Source organism: Cryptotermes secundus, unplaced genomic scaffold (assembly GCF_002891405.2).
Source record: "Cryptotermes secundus unplaced genomic scaffold, Csec_1.0 scaffold289, whole genome shotgun sequence".
Taxonomy (NCBI): domain Eukaryota; kingdom Metazoa; phylum Arthropoda; class Insecta; order Blattodea; family Kalotermitidae; genus Cryptotermes; species Cryptotermes secundus.
Window position 1 is genome coordinate 799,929 of NW_019722431.1, and position 27,015 is coordinate 826,943.

The following is a 27,015-nucleotide window of genomic DNA, read 5'->3' on the forward strand; positions in this document are numbered from 1 at the left end:
AATCGATAGATCTAGTCTATCTCCGGATAATATTGTAATGCCGTAGAATTTCGGCAAGGGTTTTTGTAACTTTTAGGTATTAAGTTATCTTGGGTTCCCAGTAGAGAAGTTAGACGAAGGGTAACGTTTGAAGTAAAAATGCAGAAGAGTGACGTCAGCAGGAAATTGTCGCGTTGCTTAGACCGCTGATTCACGCGAAGAGACTGAAAACGGCTGTACGGCCAAGGCGTACACAATGCCGACTCAGCGAGACGGCCTGAGGAGATCCAACCCTCTTTACCCAGCTGACCAACGAGAGACGGACCCTTGGGGGAAAATTCGCTCTAGTGAAGAGGCGGAGCTTACCCCAAAGACAGGTGTCAGCAGGGGGAAGGTTATAAAGTTGCGGACGCAACTGGGAGAGAGTCTATCATTGAATCTATCATTGAATCGATCATGGAATCTTTTCGGATCAAACAATCAATCTTTTGATCATCGTAACTGAGTGTAGTAGCCAGCCAGAACCATGGTCGTGCCAGACCAAGTGAGGGACACCATCAGCTTCCTACACCAAGTAAGTCGAACTGTTCATATCAGTCATGGATATACAGTGAGATATTATTAAAGTGTCATGTTACAGGGTTGGGGCAGAGAGAGTAGGCCCTGAGTGGGGACGTAGGAAGTACCTCGAAAGCTAGGGATGGTGAACCCAAGTGCATCGTTATCCAAATTACAATGTGTACGTAACCGGCCACTGTCGGCCATGAAAGTGATATGTATAAAGTGTATATATATTAGTAGACGAGAGTAGACCGAGTGAAGGGGTGTGTGGTGTTAATGACTTACCCCCAGTCACACCCTCTATTTCCCCGTTCTCCCGTACCTCCCTGTGTTATCGGGACTGTGAACTCATAGCCAAGAGATAGTTAACGAGTCAGGTACCAAGTGCTAAGTCTTGCAACTGGCCATTCCCCAAGGGCGCAACGGCATGGATGGCGGAAGAGGTTGAGAGATTGCTCCACGCCCCCTTCGCGCCATAACATAGGGTGACAGCTGTGGGGTACCTCCATGCCCCCTGTCATCACGGTGTAACAGATATTAAAATGGATATTACAGAAATAAGATGGGGAAATTTGGACTGCATTCAGTTATTTCAGGACAGGCGAGCTGTAGTAAACACGATTGTGTGTCTTCAGGTTGCATGAAATCTTAAAATTCCATGACCATCACTGTCCAGACTCTGTAGCGTAGACTAGGACGATAGAAGAACGGGAAAGGAAAGGAAAGTGTTCGTGACATAGCCGAGTTACTGAACCTCGAATTTATTGGAGGGACTGAGGAAAGCCATGAAGAAATGTAGGTCATGATATCTGGTGTTCCCGCCCGAGATTCGAACACAGTACATCCAAGAGCGCTATTGCTATGTCAGTGTGTTGAGTGGTTCCCTCTTGTGTCGTCACCTATTTATTGCCGCTAATGACCCGAAGTGCATCTAACAGTGCGGACTGAAGTGGACACGTGCCAGTGTTTAGTGTTTACATACTGGCTGAACCTCTTGGCAAATGGAATCGATATTAAAACGGACTTTTAGCTCTCAGTTTCCACAGTCTGCTGCAAACCTCAGCATCATTTATTTCTCTATCTTTTATTTTTCTTTTAAACATGCTGTGTCGGTATTACGTTTTGAACCAGTTGACCGACTTTCACGGAACTTGGTATGAACGTCACGTTATCGGATGTTACTCCCGATGTCGTATTCTTTTTAATTTCCTAAAATCACTAATAACAAAATGGCGGATGTGAGAACTTCCGATGTGAAAATAACACTAGCGCCACTTAATTTATGTTGCTGATGGGTGCTTTATTGCAAGATAGACTGGCCGACTGACCGTCGGTCGTAACCTCAGACTCAGACTCAGACAAGAATCGGTTGAGTTCCGGAATTGCAAGAGAGTTGCCAGTTGCAGCAGAGAACTGAGGGTCTCTTAAGGTGACGGTCAAAGCTGAGGGGAAGAGAAGGCACGATGTATGTGAAGTGTAGTAACAATACAAACCCCGTCTGTAAGTCACGCACAACACTAATAGAAACTTATCCAACAGGAAATTATAAACTTACGAGTTCTTCTTCAAGTCCCTATTTTTCGTGGGTGGTTTATCGACGCAGTCAGTAGCTCAGACTACACAGTGACGGATGGTGGGATGAGTTATGAATAATGAATTGGAAGAATGCCGTCTTCTGGAATGTGACGCCGAGTAGATCTAATGTGAATCGACATTTCGGAGGAACGTACGCGTCGGTTCACACAAGATCTACACGGCGCCACATCCAAGAAGACGGCATTCTTCATAGTCACCGCCGTGAAAACCTCAAATCTTACATTGAATTAGAAATTTGTATAAGGAAGAGGTCGTGGCCTAATTAAAAGTACTGTCGGAATTCTTCTCAAGGGACTAAGAAGAAGGACTATAAATATAACTTCGTCAGCCAGTGTTGGAGGCGGGATTTGAACCTGGCACCTGTAGGAGATTGTCTAACCCTCTTAATCGCGATTTTTGGTTTGTTTGTTTGTTTGTTTGTTCGTCTGGCTGCGAAGCCAGAAGGGGCGGTGCTCTGTCACAATCTACCCGTCTTAACGACCCACCAGTTCTAAGACGAGAAATGTAATACTGCAGAGAAACAGATGAGACCTGATCCCCAAAACATGCGTTTCGTCTATTTTTGGTGCATATTTTTAATTCTTTCTAAATATACATGTAACGGACAAATCGTAGGAGGCTTGGCACACATGCTAGCGAGTGTAGCATTGGCGTCTGCACAGATGATGGTTATATCTGACAACAGTTTAAATATTTAACACAAGATACTTGCAGCTAACTTCTTGCCGTCGCGGTGTATATCGACATTCAATCACCTGCGATGTGACGTTGTTCGGTTCTCTTAGTTGGTTATTTAATGACGCTTTCATTACTGAGACAACATAGCGTTTGATTTTATGATGACTTGATGACTTATGAATTGGAAGAGATTTGGTAGGTAGCGGAAATGGCCTAATCGAGATATTAACATGGCATTTGCCTGAAGGGTCTGAGGAATACCAATGTCCGGCCGAGATTTTAATGGAATACGAGTGTACAGCGTTATCGCTAGAGCAGTCTGGTATGACGCCGTGTAGTTCAGTATATAAGTACCATCGTTTCGAGGGAACCTACCTCCATCTTCACTGTACGTTACACACAATGTAACCAAGCTCTGCTTGTCGCCTTCTCGTTGGTTTCTTCCTTGACTTACTCTCCGTCCCTGAAGATAGAAACAGTATGGTCCTCCGAAACGTCGCTGTCTTTCTACCGACCTACACGGCGTTACATTCAAGAGGATAGTATCGTTTTTAGTCACCGCTATGAAAATCTCAACTCCAGGAACTGAATAACTACGAGTAATTTAGACAGCTAATTTCCTTTAATATTAGTACTTGTGAATATTTCCTTCATACTTTCTTGTGGGTAAGTAAAAGTAACCCTTCGAAGCACGGCGGTAACTATATGCACCACCCGGTTTAATATAAAAATCCTCTAAATTTTGCCCACACGTGTATATAATCCATATTCTTTTCAGAATACACTCGTACAGCGATCACTTCCCCAGACAACGTTAACCTGTTGATCTTTATAGTGGAGACGTGTGTGTTTCCTGTGAGGTACGAACTGGATTGTTATATGTTATGTAACTGAAATCAAAAGTGTTAATCACTGTGTTTACTTACCTTATAGCCTCGGTCCAGACTGCTGATAACGATGTCGTCATTAGAACGAACCATATGAATGGAATTTCTTCCGTTAATATCACCATTATTGTGTACAGTGTACCACTTATGCCTCGCTGTTATGAGGCCCGTTAAATTTCACGTGATTTGATAATCCAAATACACCGATTCTTTCCGAGACATTTGTAAAGACATGAATTAGATCTACACGCGCTAATTTACCTGATACTTTTATTTTTTTGCAGGATCTAAATAGCCGTGATTATGACGGAAATAAGAACCCTATGTGTAGCATCACGCAGAATCTCGTACTGTTCAGATGTGTGGGGTTTAGCCTCTATACTGCGCATGTGCGGATATCTGAAGGAGGGGATGAAAATTGTGCCAAAAATGTTTCACAATCCTTCCGCATCTCGGTATTAGAGGCGCCACTGTATCCTGAAGAAGGACATGTGCTTCCATCTGGGTGACACTGTCTCGCGAATTCTTATAGAATTTGTCAATTGATTTTATATGCTCTGCCCTTGAAGATGTTCTGTGGGGTGCAGAACTCCTTATGACATTCTCTGTCTTCTGAATCTCTCTGGCTGTCTTTCTTTTATTTCGCATTAATTCCGATCTTTTTCTTTTCTTTCGCTTTAACCGTGGAGACATGGTGCGAGATTTTATTTTACTGATTTTATCAATTATTAAATTAAATCATGGCCGAAAGGGTTGACGATTTCTAACGAAATATCTCGGTCGCAGAGTTGAACCCGTCTGCAGAGACTCTAGACCACATATTTCGTTTTTATAAACCGGAATCATTGACCGAAAAGGCTGGTGTAGCGGCAACGTTCTGAACTTGTATTCGGGAGACTTTCAGTTCGAATCCCGACTCTTACTGAGCATGCTTATGGTCTTCATCAGTGCCACTCCCCCACGCAGATGCTCCAGTAGTATCTGAAATTAGGCTACGACAGATTCCTTTCACATCGTTCTGTAAGCGTGGTTTTACCATTAATAGCCTTTTCCGGCTACCACAGCAACGTTAACAAGTTGCACGAACGTGAATTATGGAGTAGTGACTAACGAGCGAGTACCTTTTGTTTCGGTGTATCGTATCTATTCTGTGAGTACTGAAAACTTTGTATGTTGATATGTGAAGTGTAATGTACTATATAAAGGGGACTTTACGGTTAATTGGTTGTGTGTGTTGTTAGTGGGAGATGGTGTTAAGCGTCGGCCTCGCTACATCAGTCGATAACGTGTAGGGCTGGAAAAGGGCAAGTTAACAGTAGGAAAGCTTGTATAACAAAGGATGAGAATGCCCGTTGAATTCTTAACGGGTGCTACACTGGTGTTTTTGTATATACACATACTATAATATAGATCATTAAGATTGTTGGTAATTGTTTTTAATTTCTAAATTAATTTTTATTATATATTTTAAAAGTTAGATGGGACCGAAACTTCTTTATTTAAAGTAAGGGAATCTAAAATTAAGGAAGTATCAGAGCCAGTAATATACGTCCCAGGATCTGCCTGGAAGGTACGAGTATGCTAGCCGTTAGCTTGCCTTGTCTTGCCCTTAGGAAGCATCCTCCGTACTTACATGAGTCTAATTTCAGCAACCTAGAACTACACGCGCAGCACTCTCTCGCCGATATTCCATTTGTTTTATCAGTATTGCCAACTGGCAATAACGAGTGGTATAAAGTTCCTGAGGGGTTTATTCAGACAGGCTTAAGCATATGGGCCTCTACATTATTATTTATGTTCAAATAGAGTTCCCGGACTGTTATAGTTGTAACCGCGTCGGTGAAAGAAAATGAGAGGGGAAGCCAAGGTCACACTTCCGCAAGCCTATTGCATCAGTCTGCCACGTGACACCGCGTTGCGTACATGCATTGTTTTTACACGAGCGCTTTTTCGACTTTGTGTTTCGTTTTGTCTGCGATGGATGGCAAAATCGAGCAACGTGTCTGCATCAAGTTTTGCGTGAAGCTCGGTAAATCTCCTACCGAAATCCTTGAAATGTTCCGTGAAGCTTTTGGAGAACATTCTTTAAGCCGGACAGCGGTTTTTGAATGCATTCGATTTCCCAGAGGAAATGAAACCACGAAAATTATTCAGTAAGGATAGCTGATGTCCCGGCCGAACGTCGAATGGAACGCCTCCCGAAAACATGTCTAGACGTTCACCCCTACGTCAGTCATCCCTTTAATAGTATTTCTTTTCGTTTCATTGTTAATAACGAAATTTCTAGTTCCGTTGCTCTGTGTATCTGTTTTATAAACCGGCTCCGAGGTCCACACAACTTCCTATCAAATTGGTACTGCGGGGCTATAGCGGCAGGGGCGTGAAGCTGGCCACTCACCTCCAACTAATGCCAAGATCAAGAATGGTGGAGATATACCTCCACCTCCCCCCAGATGTCTTCATGACGTGGTGCTTAATTAATTAATTACATTCTACCACTTTAAAGCTATTGTCCTGACATCTGTTGACACTTTAGCGTAACTACGTTTTTCATTGTTTCAATTCTAATAAGACGGTTACCATAGAAACAAAATGAATCAGAAGAAACTGTTTGTCTTCTAAATGACGCGGCAACTTGTAGCGGGCGAGCATATTACCGTGTGGCCTGGCACGGCCCAGAAGCTACACCTGATCTACTCTCTTTGCAACTTGACGTAATTTTTATGTCCTCTTTTAATTTTAGCTATCGTCTTTGCTGTGTTTCTATTTCCTTCGTTCTGCCTTTCTTTTTATGCTCTCCTTGGCCGATCTGTGTCCTGTAAGAAACGCTTCAGTATCTGGGCCCCGTTTGAGCCATGCTTCTGATTAGTCGTCTCAGTGTTCATGTTTATAATACTCAGAAGAAACAGTGCCGCCATCTTCTTTTTTCCGTGAGTTTTTCAATTCAAGAGTGAAATACGAGACGTCAAATGGGCCGGTGCCATAAACACTCTCAAATCAAAAAGCTTCGTTCCCCTTTGAGTGGTCATTTTGATCTTCAAAAATAATATATTTGCTTTCAATCATTTTATTGGGCGAAGAATACTTTCTTCTGAGATATAACGCCGTGTATTCTAGTAGAAGTATACAGTAACAAGCTTCTTGTTGCCTCAAAGAGACCACAACCGCCTCCTTACAGATTCATCCAAATTGCCTTCACATTCAGTGGTACATAAATTTTGAAGCTGAGAAAGATTCTTGGCTCAGTAGCTTGAAAACATCACGCTGGAAGATCTAATCGTAGAAGGTACGATAATATTAAAATGGGAAATGAACGAATAGGTATCAGTAGTGGGATCTTGTTAGTGAACGAGGTTATGAACTTTTAGATTTTATAAAATATTGGAAATTAGTTGAATAGCTGAACGACTGTAAGCTTCTCAACAAAGACTCTGTTCCATGGAGTTAGTTAATGAGCTACATGATAAAGCGTCATTAAATTTACAAAGAAGCATTCTAGTTTGCTTGGTTTCTAATCCTAAGTTTCACAGTTGTCCCTGTGTCTATGCACCAAGGTGAAGACGTTTAAGGCTCCCGGACACATTGCAGTACCCAATGTGAACCTTATCAGGTGTTGCAGGTGGGTGAACAGCTTTAGGCTCCGGCCGCCTTGCATTCGAAGATAGTTCCCGCACTGTTCGTTTGGTTAAGAGGCGGCCTGGAGAGAGTCTGGAAGGGAAGCCCTTAGCCTGGAGGAAAGCTTGTTTAACACGTGACGGGACTTCCCGCTGAATTCTCCCCGGTTCTTACACGCCAATCGGTGAATTAAGCTGAGTTGCATAAACATTAGATGTATACGTGTCTTAACGGTTTAAAGTCCAGTGGTTAATGTATGTACCAGCTGCTTTAACTTATTAAAACACTATTCACAGAGTGTATCTGTATGTTCCGTATGGTTCTCACAATAAACAGCGACTGTTTCCCTAAACAGCATTAACCGGTTGGGCTTTGTAGCGGAGAAGTAATGTGTTTCCTATGAGGTACGGACTGGATTTATATACGTGTATTAGAATAAATATATTTTACTCTGGATGATACAGTTCACCCGTCTGGAGGCGGGGTCGGATACCTCTACCGTGACCCTGCGAGTCGTAGGAGGCGACGAAAAGGGAAGTCTCAAATCTGAGACAGTAAAATATGGTCGCGAGTACTAAGGGACTCAGAACCGAGAAAGACTTCGCTGGCAAGGGCCAGCAGCATATACAAAAGACAGACCCGTCCTCTCGTCAGAAATGGCGCCCCACAGAAACAAGACCGTAACTGTCAAACATTAATAAATATCTGGTCATGAGCTTCAGATGGAGCTCGACACCAAGACTTACTGACTGACTGCATGACCGTCAGTCGCAATGTGAATTTGACTTCGATTTTTTTCTCGTGTGTTCAGATAATTTAGTGCCTGAGGATGGCAAAATATATCGCCCTTTTTGTACATACTGGGAAAAATGTATGCGCTATATATATATATATACTGCCATGTCATGTTATGTTTTGAGAATTCACGTATATACTCTGACAGGCTGAAAGTTGTTCCAATTTTGTTACTCAGCATTTAGTTCTGCCAATAGATAGACACACCGTGTGGGCAGCAAGTACTCGAATCCATGCCAAACCGAACACAAGACGCTCTTGTTCAGCTCTAAGATGTGGTCAGTGTGATAGCCATTCTGTTGAGCGGTATTACCGACAATCTTGTGGGATCAATTTGCTTCGTGCTGAAGGAGTGATTCAACCAACTATAATAAGCAACGCCGACACAAACATTGGCCTACATTTAGGCTGTCGTCCATGTCGCTATTCCCGCCTTTAGGATAATTTCCGTTGGAAAACACAAACTCTGTATTGAACACTCCACTTGCCACGATAGTTGTAAATCGTCTTGAAATCGCGCTCATCTGACCTGGTTGCTTTTAAGTCATAATATTAATCGTCTTCTGCTGTCGCTTTGAAGTTCGAGCTTTCTATCGATACAGGCTATAGTTTGCCATGGAAGATTTCAAACAAACATCTTTAACCATTTAAAAGGCAGTGGTTATTATATGTACCACCAGTTTTAACACACTAAATCTCTGCAGTCCGCCCACAGAGTGTATCTATGTGTTCCGTATGGTTCTCACAATAAACAGCGACTCTTTCCCTGAACAGCATTAACTGGTTGGGCTTTCTAGCAGAGATGTGATGTGTTTCCTGTGAGGTACTGACTGCATTCTTATATATTATTTTGTTCCATGATAAACACAAAATCCCGTGTGGAGGATGGGTCGAATACCTCCACCGTAGCCCTGAGAGTCGTAGGATGCGACAAAAGGGGAAGTATCGAATCTGAGACAATAAAATATGGTCGCGAGTCGCACGGAACTCGGAGCCGAGAATGACTGCGCTGGCGAGGACTAGCAGCAATTGTAAACGATAGATCCGTCCTCTCGTCAGAGAGAGCGCCCCACATCAAACCCGCGACAGTCTGACAGTAATAAAAATCTGATCGTAGTCTTCAGATGGGTGCTCTATTCCAAGACATAGTGGCCGACTGACCGTCGGTCGTAACATGAGATTCGACTCGATAAACACAAAGGCCGCGCGCCCTGTTCACTGACTGATCTCCTTCTGACCCATAACGCATCATGACCACACACACAACAGAGTGCTTCTTGTTCCATCAGAGCGAGCTCCAGAGGATCCAGCCCGTAGGCCGATCCCTGCGCTGAACCAAGTTGTCTGCAGTGCTTAACCATTTGAAGCATAGAAAGCAGAGAAAGAAATTGTGTGCTTTGGGGGCGGGGACAGCCTAAAACGACTGTCCAGTGCTTCAGATGTCCGGGGCCCAAGCAGTACTCACTAGCCTGGTTGCTTATGAACAGAATTTAATTCACATTAGGTAATAAGTTTTTAACCATTTTAGGCAGGACCCGCTTAATATTGATATTCTGGTCAAAAGTATATTTCCATGGATCGTATTTAGAAGTTTATTTCCGTAATATTTCATGTCCGCTGTTTATTGTGAGAACCATAGGGAACACACAAATACTTGTACCCTGCGTGGGCAGGAAGCACAGTTCTAGTATCAGAAAGCAAAGGGTAGATAGTTACCATTTTGTTTTAAAGGGTTAATAAAGGAACGTATTGTGGCGTATAAACCTGTTTCTAGGCAGCGACTGCGGAACAAACAACGAAACAACATTCGCTGCTAGATTTTAATAAGCAAGAGTAGACGACCGTTGCGACGGAACGGCTCGGTAAAAATGTTCACTCTGAAACGGNTACTGCTCGAAACGGGGTTTTCTACGGTGGTCCGTGCCGAGGAGTTACAAGGAAGACAACTGGGGCAACCAAGTCAGTTCTGTAAGGGAGTCTGTGAAGAAGAGAGGCAGTTGGAAGGGAGCCGCCATTGAGAGAGGACTTGAGCGCGGAAACTGAAGAATCTTCACTGTTAGAAGCCGTTAACAGAGGACGGCTGGAAAAGACTTGGCGTGTGCTGTGGTGATTTATAAAGTGTGGAGATTAGCGATGGCGCTGTAATTACTTGTAGTTCGATTTGTGCGTATAAGTGGTCAGGAGATCCAATATGAAATCCAAAACCCATCGAGAGTCTCTCCTTCACGGGAAAATATGTACAAATGTGCTGAGTATGAAAAATTACAATTGTTAAAGCATTTTTATAGCCTGTAAGATATATGACAATTTCGAATGCAGCGTCATCTTATTTTTCATAATTTTTTCCTTTTTGTGTAATGTCCGTATGCAGATGCCAAGACAGTGTGAATGGTTCTTGCACGCCCAGGACGCACCTGTTTCCCTATTAACTATTTTGGCTGCTTGCCTTGAGGAGTCTCACGTTGGCAAAATCTCCTCTCCCTCTCTCTCTCTCTCTCTCTCCCTACTCTCCCCATTTTTTAAATGCCACAAGAAGTCCTCCATGGGCCCTGATGGTGGGGGAGGGGACATTCAAAGCGTTCTCCGAGTTTAAACTTCGACCAGGCCAGAACTTAGGATATATTCAGCGTTGAGCGAAGTCTGTTTAGTCCTTCTGGCTACGAATGATAGTTTTTGTGACTTAAATCGTTAGATATATTCAACAATACAACGCTTTGGTGATGTTCACTTTGTTGGATTTGTAGATTAAATTTAACGTGTGATATCTCAGTATTTTTGGATCTTATGTCAGTCTACAGTTCGTGCACTTTTTATATTCGGTGTCTGAAAACGATTGAAATATTCGTAGCATAAACGTAACGGTAATAACTTTGGTAATATCTTTATATTACTTGTTTCATAGACACGCGTACCTGCGTAATGACTGTAGTGGGCACACCAATAAACCAAATCCAAAAATGTTCTATTTATGTAATGGAGAGTTTGACAGTGTTCTTACGGTGGAAGTGTTAATAACAGTTACATTTTCCGTGGGCACATATAAAAATTAATCGTTTTTTTCTATTTCTGAATACTATTGTTTAGTATTCTCACGAAGTTCGCTATGAAGAGTAGTATATTCTAGGATATGACGCTCTGCATCCCGGTAAAGGGTTAAACGACGTTTCGGAGGAACATACTGCAGCCATTTTAATGGCCGAAGAGTAAGCTCATGAAATAAACAAGCAGAATGATTGCTGCTTGCTGGTCTTTCTCTTTGTCCCTGAAAATGGAGGCAGTGTATTCCAGTGAAAAGTTAGTGAACTTCTTCCCGACTACACGGTGTCACGTCAAATAAAATAATATTCTCCTATTACCGTTTTCCTTATTTATCGAATTGTTCTTCAAACGTTTCGAGATATCGAATAGTTTGATGTCTATTCCCATAGTCATTGTTGGTGCCGTTGTTGTCACTATGATTATTATTGTTATTATATTCCACAATTTCTTGATATTTTACGAAATTATTTTCTGAAACGAATTTAATATTCTGAAATCTAAAATATAACTGCAAAACATCATGCATTGTTCATAATTTTCAGATGCATTGAGAAATGAAGCTATTTCCGGTTTTGATATATGCAGAAATGAGAATATCTGTCGGTCGTGATTATGATGTAGTGACCTTTCGTCTTGACCGAAAGTGAAAGTGAAGTCTTCTCTAGACACCATGATAGCACGAGTGGCCGCCATCTTGTCTATTGTTGGGGTATTGACGACGCTCTGGGATCCAAGTGGCGCTGTCCTCAGAGATTATCGTTTTCTATCGAAAAACATCACATCAACACTCGATCAACTTCTAAACAAGAGTCGATACGACAAAGGAATTAGGCCAGATTTTGGTGGTAAGTTCTTGTCTTTAATTTTCAGACTTACAAATATCTCAATCCAGCTTATAACAATCTTAACGCGCCTCATCTCTCTCTGTGTAAGATTACTTACCCCATCATCCATCATTCTACATAGCTTTCAGGCGTTGTTTACAAATTAAATGTATCTTCCTGCAGACCTTGTGTCTATCCGCCTGCGCCCGAGTATCGGCATGCAAACCGCTGGACACATTCTGTTGAAATTCGATATTGGAGACCTTCAACAGAGCGAGTTTCAGCCATGGTGATCTATAAGAAATCCTACTTTAGATATGGATTCGGGATAGCGGCTGGCTACGGGCTGCACGGCTGAGAGATCGGTGTTCGAATTCCGGTAGGGGCAAGATTTCGCTCCTCTCCAAGTCGTCCAGACCGGTTCTGGGGCCCGCCTAGCCTCCTGTCCAATGGGTATCTGGGGGCTTCTCCTCAGGGCTAAAGCGGCAAGGACATGAAGCTAACCACTCAGCTCCAAATAGTGCCGAGATCTATACATCCACCCCCCCATACGTCTTCACGGCGTAGTGCTTAATTAGTTAAGCGCAGGGACAACTTTGCCTTTTTTACCCTTTTACCTTACATAGACCCATACAGACTTTCTCACGTGTCCCATAGTCACACAGTATTGTTGAAATCTGATGCTGTGAATTGCTGTGCTCTTGCATTATGAATTATATTCGTTTTGTCTTATACATGACCATGGGCTGGTCTAGAGGTAACACTATGCTCCGATACGGAAGGTAAAGCTATCCCTGTAACAGGCCGTGGAGACCCATAGTTATGAGACATCGAGGCTCCCATATCTTTATAAAATCGGCTCAGATGTCAGTTTGTCAGCCTTACGCGCCGGCTGCCCTTTACCCCCCCCCCCCGCACACAGGAAAGATCCCGGTACTCATTTCTGTTAAGGGCTGAGTCGACCCCAGGGACATAGTGCGGCTGGAAGGATTAGGTCAATTGAAAAGTTCACCTCATTGGGACTCGAACCCGCGACCTTCCGGCTTGTAGCATAGTGCCTCAACCAACTACGCTATAGCGTGCCCCCTTATTCAGAAGGTACTCGGTTTTAATCTCAGCTGGGACATGAGGATTTTTATAATTTTCCTCAGTCACTCCAGACAAATTTCTCACTTAGGCTAAAATGACTGCGTTGTAAACCTTTCCAAATTTTCAACCATCCTTCATCCAACCATTAGAAGCAGTACAGCACAGACACAGTGTCGTTAAATGACCAACACAAAATTATCTGATGTGTTCTGTTTTCCGCTGCAGGTGAGATGCCCTGAATAATACGGACACAAGTAAGCTTAATAATCTGCAAAGCAGCTTCCTTCTTCAGGAAAAAGTGAGGAGACCTAACGCGATGGGTCCGCTTGAATGAATTAGTTTCAGTGACTCAGTACCGATCAAATTAAAACATAATTAATTAGGAATTAGGGTGATACATATGTTCGAGTGTAGCTTAGTGGATCAACTGATCAATCAGATATTTATTCAGATTGTTAGTTAGTTACCTGATTATTCAGTGACTTAATTACTTAATTTGCAGTTATTTTCTTCTGAATAAATACGATGTTTTGTTTTCGAATCTCGGCTGGGATACTTCCTATCCTGAATGAGATACTTCGTGGTTTTCCTCAGTCTGTCCGGATAAACGTCAGGATTGTGTCTCGATTTCCGCCACCACCGCTTCCTTCCAAATCCTTTACAATTCATCGTTCATCTGTCACGCTACCGCTCGAGTGCATGTGTACTGCGTATAGATGCGTATATAAACCACAGTGAACCAAAAAGTCGGTATAGCGACATGCACTGATTTTCTTTAGGAAGGCGATCTCTGCGTAACGATTATCACTGCGCTTAATTCATTAAGCAGAACGCCGTGAAGACGTATGGGGGAGTGAAGTTATAGCTCCACTATTCTTGACCTCGGCACTTGATGGAGGTGAGTGGTCAGCTTTACCCCCGAGGAAAAGGCCTCCAGTACTCGTTGGATAGGAAGCTGCGTGGGCCTCAGAACAGGTTTGGACACTGTGGAGAAGAGAATATTTCTTGCCTCTGCCGGGAATCGAACCCCGGCTGTCCAACCCGTAGACCGTCGCTATACCTACTGAGGTACCATATATAAGTGAAGTTTAATTAAAAACGTTACAAGCCATATTCAAGAAATTATTTCCCCTGTGAAGGAACCATAATTTTGGAACTGGGATGTCCATACCCACCGCCCACCGACCTGTGATGTTACGTGCCGAATATCAGTAAAATTCGTCTAAGCATTCGGGCGGAAACAGAGAAACGACGTTCCAGAAGAAGTGTTTTCGTACTGGGTCGGGGGGGGGGGGCTGAGAACTTGTGAATTGATGTAAATCACAAGAAAGATTTGTTTCATCGTCACAGTACCACCTTATAATATGCGTCTATATTGCGTATATGAGAAATTGCAAGAAGTTCTGGGAAGAACTAATAGCCTACTTTCTTTGATCCGATAACGACGGACCGTAGAGAAAACGAAAAAATTAAGGGACACACAGACCGTCCATTGCCTAGCAACAATGGGGGGAGACAGACAGCAAAGTGATCTCATAAGCCTTCTTTTATTTTTTTCGACATAAGGAAAGTATGCTAAAAAGGAAACAGTTTGTGTACATATTAGTAATGGAAGGACGCGATGGGTTACTTACCCAAAGGAGTAAGGTTGATGTTACGGTCGATGGATGTGAGTTGAATGCCTCGAAACTGAGCTCTATTACATTCTTTCTGTTTTCCAGGGTCTCCTGTGACTATCAGAGTAAACATGCACATAAAGAGCATGGGCTCTGTATCGGAAACAGATCAGGTATGTAAGAAATTCCTAATATTTACAGAATGAAGTAAAGTGAAGACAAGTAAGAGCCTTAGCAATTATGTGAGTGCTGTGATACAGGGGGATCAGGAAGTTGTGTGCTTTTCAGACGCGCTGTACTGGTATTCTGTTCTGTTCTATCAAGCAGCCTGCCTCACGCTGGTTTCATTGTTAACTTGTTCTTCGACCCTGAACATAGAGGTGACATATCCTTCCTAAACGTCAACTGACTTTCGGGGGCGTACACTGCGATAAATTTCAGAAGATAGAACACTTCGTAACCACCGTTGGAAGAACTTCAAGTCCTATATATGACCTCTTCTTCTTACTTACGGATTAATGATTCTTTATCTCTACCAGCCTCAGAATCCTTTAACATCATTGCCTTTATCTTCCATTTTCCTTTGCCCTGTAGGATTATCTTTCCATGTTATCTTCGGCCACCTGTTCTCACCCATTCTATTTGCATGGTCGTCCCAGACCGTTCTTCCTCCTTCCTCACTTCTTTCTCATTGGTCTTGCCTTTAGTCCAACTTCTGAAGTAACACTTATTTATATTTTTGTTCCGCTTGTGGACTTAACTAATGGGCTGACAGTTTATATTTTGTTCCAGTTCTGCCTGGTTCACTGACAGTTTCTATTTTTTCCCAGTTCTGCCTCGTGGAACGTTTCTATTTTATTCCAGTACTACCTGCTGGACTGATAGTTTATATTTTGCCCCAGTTCTGCCTGGTGGACTGAGAGTTTATATTTTGTTCCACTTCTGCCTGGTGGACTGAGAGTTTATATTTTGTTCCACTTCTGCCTGGTGGACTGGGAGTTTATAGTTTCTTCCAGTTCTACCTGGTGGACTGACAGATTATATTTTGTTCCAGTTCTACCTGGTACACTGACAATTAATATTTTGTTTCAGTTCTGCCTGGTGGACTGAGAGTTTATATTTTGTTCCAGTTCTACCTGGTGGACTGAGAGTTTATATTTTGTTCCACTTCTGCCTGGTGGACTGAGAGTTTATATTTTGTTCCACTTCTGCCTGGTGGACTGGGAGTTTATAGTTTCTTCCAGTTCTACCTGGTGGACTGACAGATTATATTTTGTTCCAGTTCTACCTGGTACACTGACAATTAATATTTTGTTTCAGTTCTGCCTGGTGGACTGAGAGTTTATATTTTGTTCCAGTTCTACCTGAGGTACTGACAGTTTATATTTTGTCCCAGTTCTATCTGGTGGATTGACAGTTTATATTTTGTTCCAATTCTGCCTGGTGGAGTGAGAGTTTATATATTTTTCCAGTTCTGCCTGAGGGACTGACAGTTTATATTTTGTCCCAGTTCTACCTGCTGGACTGAGAGTTTATGTTTTGTTCCAGTTCTGCCTGGTGGACTGACAGTTCATATTTGTTTCAGTTCTGCCTCGTGGACTGAGAGTTTATATTTTGTTCCAGTCCTGCGTGATGTGTTGACAGAAGTTCTTGCTCCATTGCAGGAATACGTGATGGACTGCTACTTCAGGCAGTCCTGGTATGACCGGAGGCTGGGGTTCAGCTTCCCGGGTCTCGACGAGTTCTCCCTGTCATGGCTATTCCTAGATCGCGTCTGGAAACCGGACACTTTCTTCTTAAACGGCAAGAAATCCCATTTGCACCGCATCACTGTTCCCAACAAGTTCCTGCGCCTGCGCAACGATGGGTTTCTCACGTACTCCATGAGGTAAGAACTTCATGATTCAAGCACGTCACATTGTATTAAGAGGGTCGTCAGTTACCAACGTGCATGAAGTTCTCACAGAGGTGACTGTGAAGCTTACCGTCTCCGGGGATGTAGACCCGTTAAATTTCACCGACGTTTCGGAGGAACGTACTGCCTATGACTTCAGAGTCGAAAATTAAGCCGGCAAGAAACAGGAAGCAAGGACAATGGAGGCACGTTTCTCCGAAACATCGGTGAAATTATAACGGACTACACGGTGTCATCCCAGGAGATGGTACTTTTACCATCCTACTTTTTTGCCTGAATGCTGCATAGTTGTAAGTAGGTACCCCGGAAGTGCCTGTGACCGGCCATCTTGGTTTTCCTCCACCTTTAAGTAAATGCTGAGATGGTCCCCAAGTTGCTACTGCATACTTCTCATGAAGTCCTTCCGGTTTAAATTCATCAAAATGAAACCGATTTACTGTAAAGGCTACCAAATTATCTTCCTCAAATTACAAAACTCACAGTTAATTCAGCAAATTAGAAACCCGCGGCCCTTATCTCAAGTCACTACTTTCTGACCATCCTAACGTCTTCGCTTCCGCAGTGGAAGGAAGGACTAACAAGCAAAGCCTGGGAACCTTCTGACAAACACCCCCTCCCAAAACGTAGTACGTCTTTATCGTCCATGATTTTCCGTTTCACCTACATTCCTACTATTTTCTCTCTCCGTTCCTGCCTTGAAGCACTGAAACCAAGATAATTACTGCACATGCGCGTTTTACTCTGAATTCCCAGCCTCCACCAGTAACAACATGGCGACATTGCGAAATTCCGATGTGTGACTTGTTTGTATAACGGAATTAACTCCAAGGAGAGAACCTACTCCAGAAATTATCTATGATTTACTGAATCCGTTATTTCATTACCGTGTTCACAAGCGCTTGCCGTTGACCGCTATCCTGTGTCAGATGAATCAAATCCACACCATCTTCTAGATCCGTTTTAATATTATCCTCCCAGCTACTCCTGTACCTTTTTAGTGATATCAATCCTTCGTGATTTGTATCAACGCTTTGTATGCACTTTGAAGAGTGGTGACTTGTGGTTGTGTTGAGCTCTGTCCCATGTTCCTGGTACATTAGAAAAAAATTAATATATTTGTATATTGCGACGGTACAGCGTGGCCCCACAGCTGCTCGAAGCTGGACAGCCCTGCTGTATAAATATGGCTGTGTCAACCGATTGTGCCCATGGGCTGTGTACTGCTCATTGCTTTGCAGGCTGACGATAAAAGCCAGTTGTCCCATGCACCTGAGAAAGTTTCCGCTTGACTCCCAGAGCTGTCCCCTTCTTATTGGCAGCTGTAAGTAACACTTTCCACGTTTCAAACGAGATATGTTGTTTCTAAAGGAATCCTTATTCGTTTACATGCTGCATGTGTGACGTCAGTGAAAACAGACTCTGGCCCGCCATCTCTTGATGCTTTGCAGAAAAAAATATGTTCGTCCTCGAAATCTGAACATGGAAAATGTTAAATGTTCTATGTACTTCTGAAATTCAATGAGTTTAAAGTTATTTTATTTTAATTTTGCCTGATTATTGTGTCAGGCTTGGCGATCAGGCTGGTCGCGCCGTCTGAGACATGAACTGCCTTTGCTCTCTCGAACGCTGGGATTGTGGGTTCGAGTCCTACAGAAAGCATAGATGTATTTGTGCGATTATTCTGTGTTTGTGTCCTCCTGTGTAGGTAGCGGCCTTGCGACGGGCTGATTCCCCGTCCAAGGAGTTCTAAAACAATAGATGGATGGATGGACGGGCAGACAGACAGACAGACAGACAGGCTATATGAGGCCTATCTGTTTAACCAAAAGTGATTCATTGAATATACGTATAAATGTTGACGTGATGTAATTTGATAACTCCGCTATGGAGCCTAACCTCCATGACACATACATTACTTAGTGGAGTGATGCCTAAACACTGGACACTGATTATGCTGTAATGCTTTTGGAGAATCAGCGCTGTGTAGTAACCTGCCAGTGGTCAGGATTTATACCGCGTGTCTTTGCTGTCTCTAGAACACCCCTGCAGGTGCGTCGTTACCGAATAGTGATGTAGGTCGTTACGTCATCATTAGAAAGTTGCTAGGTTCCATTTTGAACACGTGGGACTTTGCTTCCGCAAGGTTGCCTTCCTGACGAATGACGTAACCTGCCCAGACGGCACTCAGCTGGTCAGGAAGTTCCTTGTACAGCAGTGGTTATAAACATTACTGTCTTCTGGGACGTGACGCTCAGTAGTATCACACGTTTCGGAAGAATCTCCTGCCTCCGTCTTCATGATATAAGAATAAGTCTTCATAGAGCCACGTCCCAAAAGAGAATTCTTAAGAAATTTCATCTATTAGGTCAATATTGATAATGAGAACAACAAAATGTACTTAGCAGGTTTACACAGCGGTAACGCTCTACAATTTTATTTGGGAGGTACCCTGTTAGAATCTCGGTCGGGCCGCCGGCTATTAGGATGGAGGTATTTCATGGTATTCCTCAGTCCCACCAGGCCAATTCCTGGATAGTACTTAGATTAGGCCACGATCGCTTCTTTCCAAAGAGACTCATATGCCCAGTCGGTATAGCTACTGGCTATAAGCTGACCGAAAAAGAGTCTAGGATTCGAATCCCGATGGGGGCAAGAATTTTCACTTCTCCATGTCGTCCAGAAGGTTTCTGGGGCCCACCCAGCCTCCTATCCAGTGTGTACTGGTGGCTCTTTCCCCGGGTGAAAGCGGCCGGGCCGTGAAGATGATCGCTCACTTCCAACTAGTGCCGAAGTCAAGAAAACGTGGGTCTGCGCATCCACTCCCCCATACGCCTTCGTGGCGTAGTGTTTAATTGGTTAAGAGTATGGACTACTTTTTTTTACTTTTCGCTTGCAATTCGGCAGTCATTCTCGCGTTGGCCGCTGTGTACTGTGTCGCAGTGTCAGCCAAGAGAACAGCAAACTGAGGAGTGATAAGGAAGGTAAAGAAACGGAGAATGGAAAGAAGGAAACGTGAAACAAAAAGTTCTGGAAATAACTAATCGCCTTCTTCCTTTCATACGACACGGACCGCATAGAAAACTACGCTTCCAACATTGTTGCAAGTGTTTTCGTTGGCGCGGTAACGTTTTTACGGAGCCGTTGCCAAGCAACGGTAGGGGAATACACGGACTGGTGGGAGGGATTTATGAAGTATACCGTTGAGATAGGTTCGGGTGTCATGATATACATACCGAGTTTCATAAAGTTTGGTTCGAGCATTCAGAAGTTAATGGGAGATACACAGACGCACAGACAGCATGGCGGTCGCATAAGGCTATTTTTATTTTATTTTTTCAAAATAAGGAAAGTGGGCTAAAAATGTTTGAGGATGAAGAATGTAAAATGTAGAAGACAGAAGGGAAGGAATTGGAGACAGGATAAAAAGCGTTAAGAAGAGAGAAAGGTAACAAAAAATTAAGAAAAAATAGAAGAAGAGAAACGAAAGAATGAAGTAAAGAAGATAATGAAATAGAAAAAGATGATAGTTGAAGATGGTGTCAGGAAGGCAGTAACGGTAGGAGGACGACTACGAGACGTAGAGGTGGCGCTCGCATGTGCCACCTGCTCTTGCGCTGTGCCGTGGCCAGAAATAGAATTACCCACCGCAGGCCGCGCGGCTCCCTGCCGACCCGACCCGGATGGAATCATAAATAAAACGAGAGAACTTTCGACACTTCTACACGGGTTTAAATTGGTGATTCATTTACAGTAATTTATGTGTCTATGAATGTAGGGTACATACGTGCCCAGGTATGTGATCTACATATATATAATTATATATATATATGACACTAGAAACATGAGAAAATAATATTAAAATCGTATATACATGAAGTTTTCCACCAAGAAACTACGGGATGTTCTGTCCGTTACTGGATTAAGCTGGTTAATTGCTGAACTACAGTAAAGGTAAAGTTGTCCCTGTACTTAACTAATTAAGCACCACGCCATGAAGACGTATGGGAGAGTGGTTGTATAGCTCCACATTTTCTTGAACTCGACTCTAGTTAGAGGTGAGTGGTCAGCTTCGCGCCCCTGCAGCTTTACCCCCACGGAAAGAGCCCCCCGTACCCATTGGAGAGGAGGCTGGGTGGGCCCCAGGACCGGTCTGGACGACGTGAAGAGGAAAGAACTCCTATCCATCGACCATCCAGTTCGTAGCGAGTCGCAATATCGACTGAGCTATCCCGGCTCTTCACCAAACTACAGTTATATAATTCATCATTATTTAATTACAGTTTAGCTAAATACTTACTTATTCATTAAAAGTTCTTGTCTCTCATTTAGTCATGTTATGCTATTTATTGTGATAACAGCCATTGAATTAACATAGTTTACTGGCCAATAGTAAGTATTCAGTCTAGTCCTGTATACTTTAGGAGCCCGGTAGCTCGGTCGGTATAGCGACGGGGACGGGCTGGAAAAACGGGGTTCGATTCCCAGCAGGGCAAATTATTTTTCTCTTGCTCCACAGCGTCCAGACCGTCTCTGGGTCCCACTCAGTCCCTTATCCAATGGGTACCGGAGGCTTCTCCCCTGGGAGTGAAACGGCCTGGACGTGAAGCTGACCACTCATCTCCATGTAGTGCCGAGGTCAAGAATGGTGGAGTTATAACTCTACTGCTACAAACGTTTTCATGGCGTGGTACTTAATTAATTAATCAGAGGAACGAATGTTTATGTAATACGTTGAAAGCAATTCAAGGTTCCAGCAATTGGTTGCTACCCAGAGAGGGGCAAACCAGTGGGAGCGTTGCTGCCTTGGGGGCTCTAGGGAGTTGTGTGCACCAGCATTTCCTCCAGTACACATGTAACAGAACCAGAACAAAATCGGAAAATCACGTTGACAGGATCATTTCTGACAGGATTATTAAGATATAGAATAAATAAACATAGTAAAATATGGAAGCTGTAACAAGCTAAACTGGCTCAGGATCAGTTCCAGTTATGGATATTTGAAGTAGGGAATTTCTTCACCAGCTGAGCTACCGTCGCATTTTCAAAGAATGCCGTTACCCATGATGTTATGTATTGTCTCTTTAAATCCCAGTGGTTACTATATGTACCACCTGCTGTAACATAACCAAAACTCTGCATCTGCCCACACAGTGTATTTGTGTGTTCAGTACGGTTCTCACAATAAACAGCGGCTCTTTCCCTAAACAAGATTAGCCGGTTGGGCTTTGGAGCGGTGACGTAATGTATTTTCCTGTGAGGTACGGACTGAAATTTATATATTATGTGTAATTAATTTTGTTAGCCAACTAATAATTTTTAATTAGCTTTAGCTTCCTTAGTGAATTTGCTGCGTGTTTAATCAGATTTCTCTTACCGCAGACGGGTATCGAACTAATGACCTGGTTTACGAGTGGGACAAAGTGCGGCCTGTCGTAGTGGAGGACAACGTGGAGCTGTCCCAGTACAAGCTGGTCAACATAACCACTGAGCATGTCGGCAAGTTCGTAAGAGAGACAGGTAAGTGCAGTTTGCTTGGGAAGGCCTGCAGGTGTGTGGACATAACAGGCGATTGCATAATGCGCAGCTTCACACTTCTTTCTCCTCGCCAGATATTATTAGAATAATTAAGTCAAGAAGGAAGCGACCTTCGTAGTCTAGAGGTAACGTTCCACCTCATGACTCGTGGTACGCGGGTTCAAACCCGGCGGAGGTCGTGGAATTTTTAAGGGCGGAAAATTTTAGGGAACAAGTCCTCCGGGAGGGACTTTAAGCCGTGAGTCCCGTGTCGTAGCTTTACGGCACGTAAAAGAACCTCATATCTCCAAAGGAGGTCACTGAGCCAAATTCAAGGACGTTTCCCGCCCAACAGTAGTCTCTAATGCCTCTGATAGATGGGGGAAGCATTATAGATACCGCCAAGCAAGTAGAGGCCGAACTCGCTGGCTCGGTCGGGACTGATGCTTCGCACCAATATCGGTAGGGTATAGAGACTGGTAGAATATCATAGAGGGAAGCACAATGGACCAATACTGGTCTAAGTGTATGGGGAAACCCACCCTCTCCAATAACTAACTAACTAACTAAGTCAAGAAGGATGTGATGTGAAGAGGAGATTGAACTCGGGTAATGCTTGCTACCATTCAGTCCAGAACCTTTTGTCTTCTCGTCTGCTGTGTAAAAACACAAAAATTATAATATACGAAACTATAATTTTGCTTGTGGTTCTGTATTGATGTGAAACTTGGTCTCTGACATTAAGGTAGGGGCACAGACTGAGGGTGTTTGAGAACAGGGTGTGTTGAGGAGAATGTTTGAACCGAAGAGAGATGAAGTAACAGGAGGTTGAAGACAACTGCATAATGAGGAGCTTCATAACTTGTACTCTTCTCCAAGTATAATTAGAATGATCAAGCCAAGGAGGATGAGATGGGCAGGGCATGTAGCACAAATGGGTAGAATAGGAATGCATGTAACATATTGGTTGGAAAGCCAGAAGGAAGGAGATCACTTGGAAGACCAAGACGCAGGTGGATGGACAATATTAAAATAGATCTTAGATAGGATGGGATGGTATGGATTGGATTGATCTGGGTCAGGATAGGGGCCAGTGGAAGGCTCTTGTGAACATGGTAATGAACCTTTGGGTTCCATAAAATGCTGGGAAGTTCTTCAGTATCCGCATAATTGGATAATTCTCAAGAAGGGCTCAACTCGATGAATGAATGAGGGCTACGGTGGAGGTTACGCCTCCACACAGGGTCCTGATTAATATAACGAATGAGAAATTACCTATAATCTTTTAAAATCTGAAATTTTGCGAGATGACAGGACGATTGATAATGTCCAGTCTTGCTTGGGCACTGTGTTGCAGACGAGTACTCGGTGATCAAGGCGGAGTTCCACCTGCGGCGCAACATCGGCTATTTCGTGCTGCAGCTGTACGTGCCCTGCGGGCTCATCGTCTCCTGCTCCTGGGTCAGCTTCTGGATAGACCCTGCCGCCGTGCCTGCCAGAGTGCAGTTAGGTAAACTCCATCTACTCTGCGGACCATGTGTAGGCAACCTCACGGAAAGTAATTCCTCTATAAATAAGTCTAAATTTCCCATCTGCTTATGAATGCCGAAAAATATGTTGAAAACAGAATTTAATGACGTTCTAATGATGACGTAACGTAACCGACTTAACTATGAAGCGCCCTCGTTTCTTCAGCAGATGGAACATAACAGTGTGATTATGTTCCTTCCGTTTTCTCTATTTTCTTTTGTTTTTAACCCATTTTTCCTTATTTTGAAAAAGTGAAAGTAAGCTTACGAGGTCACCATGCTGTCTGTGTGTCTACTTATATGTATCCCCCCTAACAACCTTTGAATGCCTGAACAAATCTTTATGAAACTTGGTATGTGTATATCATGGCACCTCAGCCCATATCAACGGCGGACTTCATAAATCCCTCCCATCAGTCTGTGTATAGCCTCCTATCTTTGGTAGGCAACGCCTCGATAAAAACATTGCCTCGGCAACGAATACACAGGCAACAATAGAAGAATTGTTGGAAGCGTCGTTTTCTCTGCGGTCCGTGTCTTATGAAATTAAAGTACGCGATTAGTTTTTCCAGACCTTCTTGTTTCTATCTTACATTTTCTCTTAATTTATTTCCCTTCCTCCTTCTTTTTCTTGTTTCCCTATACGTACATCTTCATCTTCCTTCCTCCCGCCCTACATCCCTTGTCATTCACACACATGCACACAAAGGCGAGGTTAATAGCAACAGAGGAAGAGCTTTATACTGCACAGCGTACAGTTTATTTATACATTTCTTAGTTAAGGAAAGCATGCTTAAAGTCTGCTACATGTAGGTACCAGGCTATATGATACCACCGTTATTGCCTTCAGGCCCTCCACACGCATGACACTACTGAGACTTACACAGGCTGCATAGCTCCCGTTTCCTATTGCAGGGATTTTAGTTCTCGAGGGTAAAGGCAGGCATCATAGTGACTAGATTTTGGGATGAGTAAGCTGCCAAGTGAATGCCCCCAGAACAACTCCTAGGAGCTCGGGATTACTGGGTTTCTGCACTTTGTCCATCGTCCGGTATTCCAACGAACAAGCCGTTTTGGGAACTGTATCTGTTGCCGTCCTAATGTGAGGGCGAAGGCTCCTACTCTGCTGGACTCTTTAAACAGAGCTAATCTGAACCGCTTTGACCTTTGTAAGGGACCCAACAGAGTAGATGTCTCCCACCCCTTATCTGAGGATGGAAACATATCCAGTTTCCGAAATGCTCTTAAGAATACGGAATAATGCACAAAGTCCCAACCCCAGGAATCCCGAGTGTTCTGCACCATCATCAGAACCCTATAAAATCAACTCCTGGGAAGCTGGCAGAGCCTAAAATTTAGGCGCGTCTTGTTTCGTTGTTTCAGGGGTGACCACGGTGCTGTCTATGACCACGATAGGGTTCGGCGGCCGCGCCCAGATGCCGCGCGTGTCCTACGCGACGGCGCTGGACTCCTTTGTCATCATCTGCTTCTCATTTGTGTTCGCCGTGATGATAGAGTACGCGGCCATCAACTTCTTTGACAAGATCGTGGGGGACATGAAGAAACTGCTGCAGGAGCGCGGCGCCAGGAAGAAGGTGACGGAGTGGCTAGGTTTTGCCCCTCCCCATAGTCGGGATAGCAGTGGGATGCGGGCTGGACGGGCCGGGTTCGATTCCCGGCATTGCAAGATTTGTCTCTTTTCCACAGTGTCCAGACAAGTTCTAAGGCCCACCCAGTGTCCTATCCAAAGTATACCGGGGGTAAAGCAGCATGGGCGTGAAGCTCAACACTCACCTCCATCTAGTTCCGAGGTCAAGAATGGTGGAGCTATACCTCCACTCCTCCATATGTCTTCATGGCATTGTGCTTATTTAATTAAACACAGGGACAACTTTACCTTTTCTGGCTGTCTCCGTTTCCTCCTTCTAGTTTCTTACTTCCTTTATGTTTAGTTTTCATTCTTTCCCGTTCACATATATTTATTGCTTTTGTCTTCGTTTCATTCTTTGTTCTTGTTTCTTAGTCTTCCTGTTGTCTTATCTTCCTTCTTTCACAGTCATCCCTGCTTACTTTTACAGAATCTCGCAGATTCGGTTATAACAAATTTTCCCAGACTGTCGTAAGTACTGTTCCAAATTCTGCCATAACAGACTCTGCCAGATTCTACTGTAACAGACTCTCCAAGATTCTGCCGTAACAAACTCTCCCAGATTCTGCCTTAACAAACTCTCCCAGACTCTGCCATAATAGACTCTTCAAGATTCTGCCTAACAAACTCTCCCAGATTCTGCCGTGACAGACTTTCGCAGATTTTGCCATAACAAACTCTCCCAGATTCTGTCGTAACAAACTCCCAGATTCTGCCGTAACAGACTCTCCCAGTTCTTATGCGCGCACAGACTCCTCCACGTTCTGACACACAAAACGCTTTCTGCTTGCCTCACAGACACTCGCAGATCCTGCCAATCTGAACGCTGAACAGCCCAGGTCCGTGTCAATGCTGAACATATCTTCACCGTCAAGCCAAGACTACAGTGAGGTGACTGGCGACCTGGACGCCCACTTGAAAGTTCCAGGCTTAGAGGAGCGTCGCAAGTCCCTCGTCTCCCTGGCAGCGCCGCTGGTGGATTCACTGAAACGGAACATCCAACGGCGCAAGTCAGAGATCAGCCTCCACCTGCCGTCACTTCCGATCCTTTCCCAGCGCAGGAAGTCGGAGGCAAGCCTGGCGAAACCCCCGATACCTCTCATAACTGTGACCGGCAATGAGGACGATCCGGAGAGGCCAGTCGAGGAGGAATGTGTGAGAGAGGAGATACAACGGAAGCGCCACGTTCCTGAAGATGAGGTCGTCGATATTTCCGGCGATGAGGTGTTTGAAGATGTTGGTGATCAAACAGACGAGAATAAATACGAAGAAGGCAAGTGTTTGAGGCATGTAAATGCAGCCATGAATATCCTAGGAAAATTTGTAATGAAGCCGTGGAAATCATGGAAAGAAGCCAAGATTGCGCCTAGAGAAGAAGACGTATATAGAATGATAGTAACAGGAGAGACGCCAAATAAGTTCTCAAGAATTGATATAGAGTCCAGGAAATATTTCCCCATAGCCTTCTGTATTTTAATATCTAGTTACTGGGTAGCCTACATGTATTATATCACGGACGAGTTTCCTGTGAAGGAGTACTGAAGAATAAATGCCACAGTGAGCATCAATCAACTGCCTTCTTTTCCTGTGACAGCAATAAACTATCATAGAAATCTGTGTTATAGTTATATAATGATAGTCAACTGTCTTAGTCTGCATAACAATCTTAAAGTAATGTCTAACCCTGTCATTGGGCCATGCCATAACCCAGGCGGTTAGTCGCCGGCTCC

At 43.7% G+C, this 27,015-nt stretch overlaps 2 protein-coding genes across 6 annotated transcripts in view; one reads left to right on the plus strand and one right to left on the minus strand.

Moving 5' to 3' along the window:
• LOC111861379 (gamma-aminobutyric acid receptor subunit beta-like) overlaps positions 1-4,061 on the minus strand; it is a 32,309-nt gene extending 28,248 nt beyond the window's left edge. Inside the window, exon 1 of the mRNA XM_023845896.2 lies at positions 3,741-4,061. Coding sequence (XP_023701664.1) covers positions 3,741-3,826 — 86 coding nt within the window. The 5' untranslated portion in view covers positions 3,827-4,061. The remainder of the gene's footprint in view (positions 1-3,740) is intronic.
• Positions 267-27,015, plus strand: LOC111861376 (gamma-aminobutyric acid receptor subunit alpha-6). Of its 5 annotated transcripts, none has more exons than XM_023845889.2 (9): positions 267-553; positions 11,693-11,995; positions 14,785-14,852; positions 16,344-16,567; positions 17,833-17,915; positions 21,974-22,111; positions 23,466-23,618; positions 25,021-25,232; positions 26,084-27,015. In XM_023845889.2, the coding sequence occupies exons 2-9, from the start codon at positions 11,821-11,823 to the stop codon at positions 26,825-26,827; spliced, it is 1,797 nt and encodes a 598-aa protein (XP_023701657.1). In that variant the 5' UTR covers positions 267-553; positions 11,693-11,820; the 3' UTR covers positions 26,828-27,015. The 5 variants fall into 5 exon arrangements, with proteins under 5 accessions (XP_023701657.1, XP_023701660.1, XP_023701659.1 ...); XM_023845891.2 differs by lacking the exon at positions 267-553 and adding an exon at positions 10,179-10,363; XM_023845890.2 differs by lacking the exon at positions 267-553 and adding an exon at positions 10,689-10,984.

What these genes read in the sequence shown, in the direction of transcription:
- LOC111861376 (XM_023845889.2), top strand. Translation starts at nt 11,821, where the DNA reads ATGATAGCACGAGTGGCCGCCATCTTGTCTATTGTTGGGGTATTGACG. An exon ending in CTGTATCGGAAACAGATCAG is followed by an intron (nt 14,853 to 16,343) that starts GTATGTAAGAAA and finishes GCTCCATTGCAG; the next exon opens with GAATACGTGATGGACTGCTA. An exon ending in AGCGCGGCGCCAGGAAGAAG is followed by an intron (nt 25,233 to 26,083) that starts GTGACGGAGTGG and finishes CTTGCCTCACAG; the next exon opens with ACACTCGCAGATCCTGCCAA.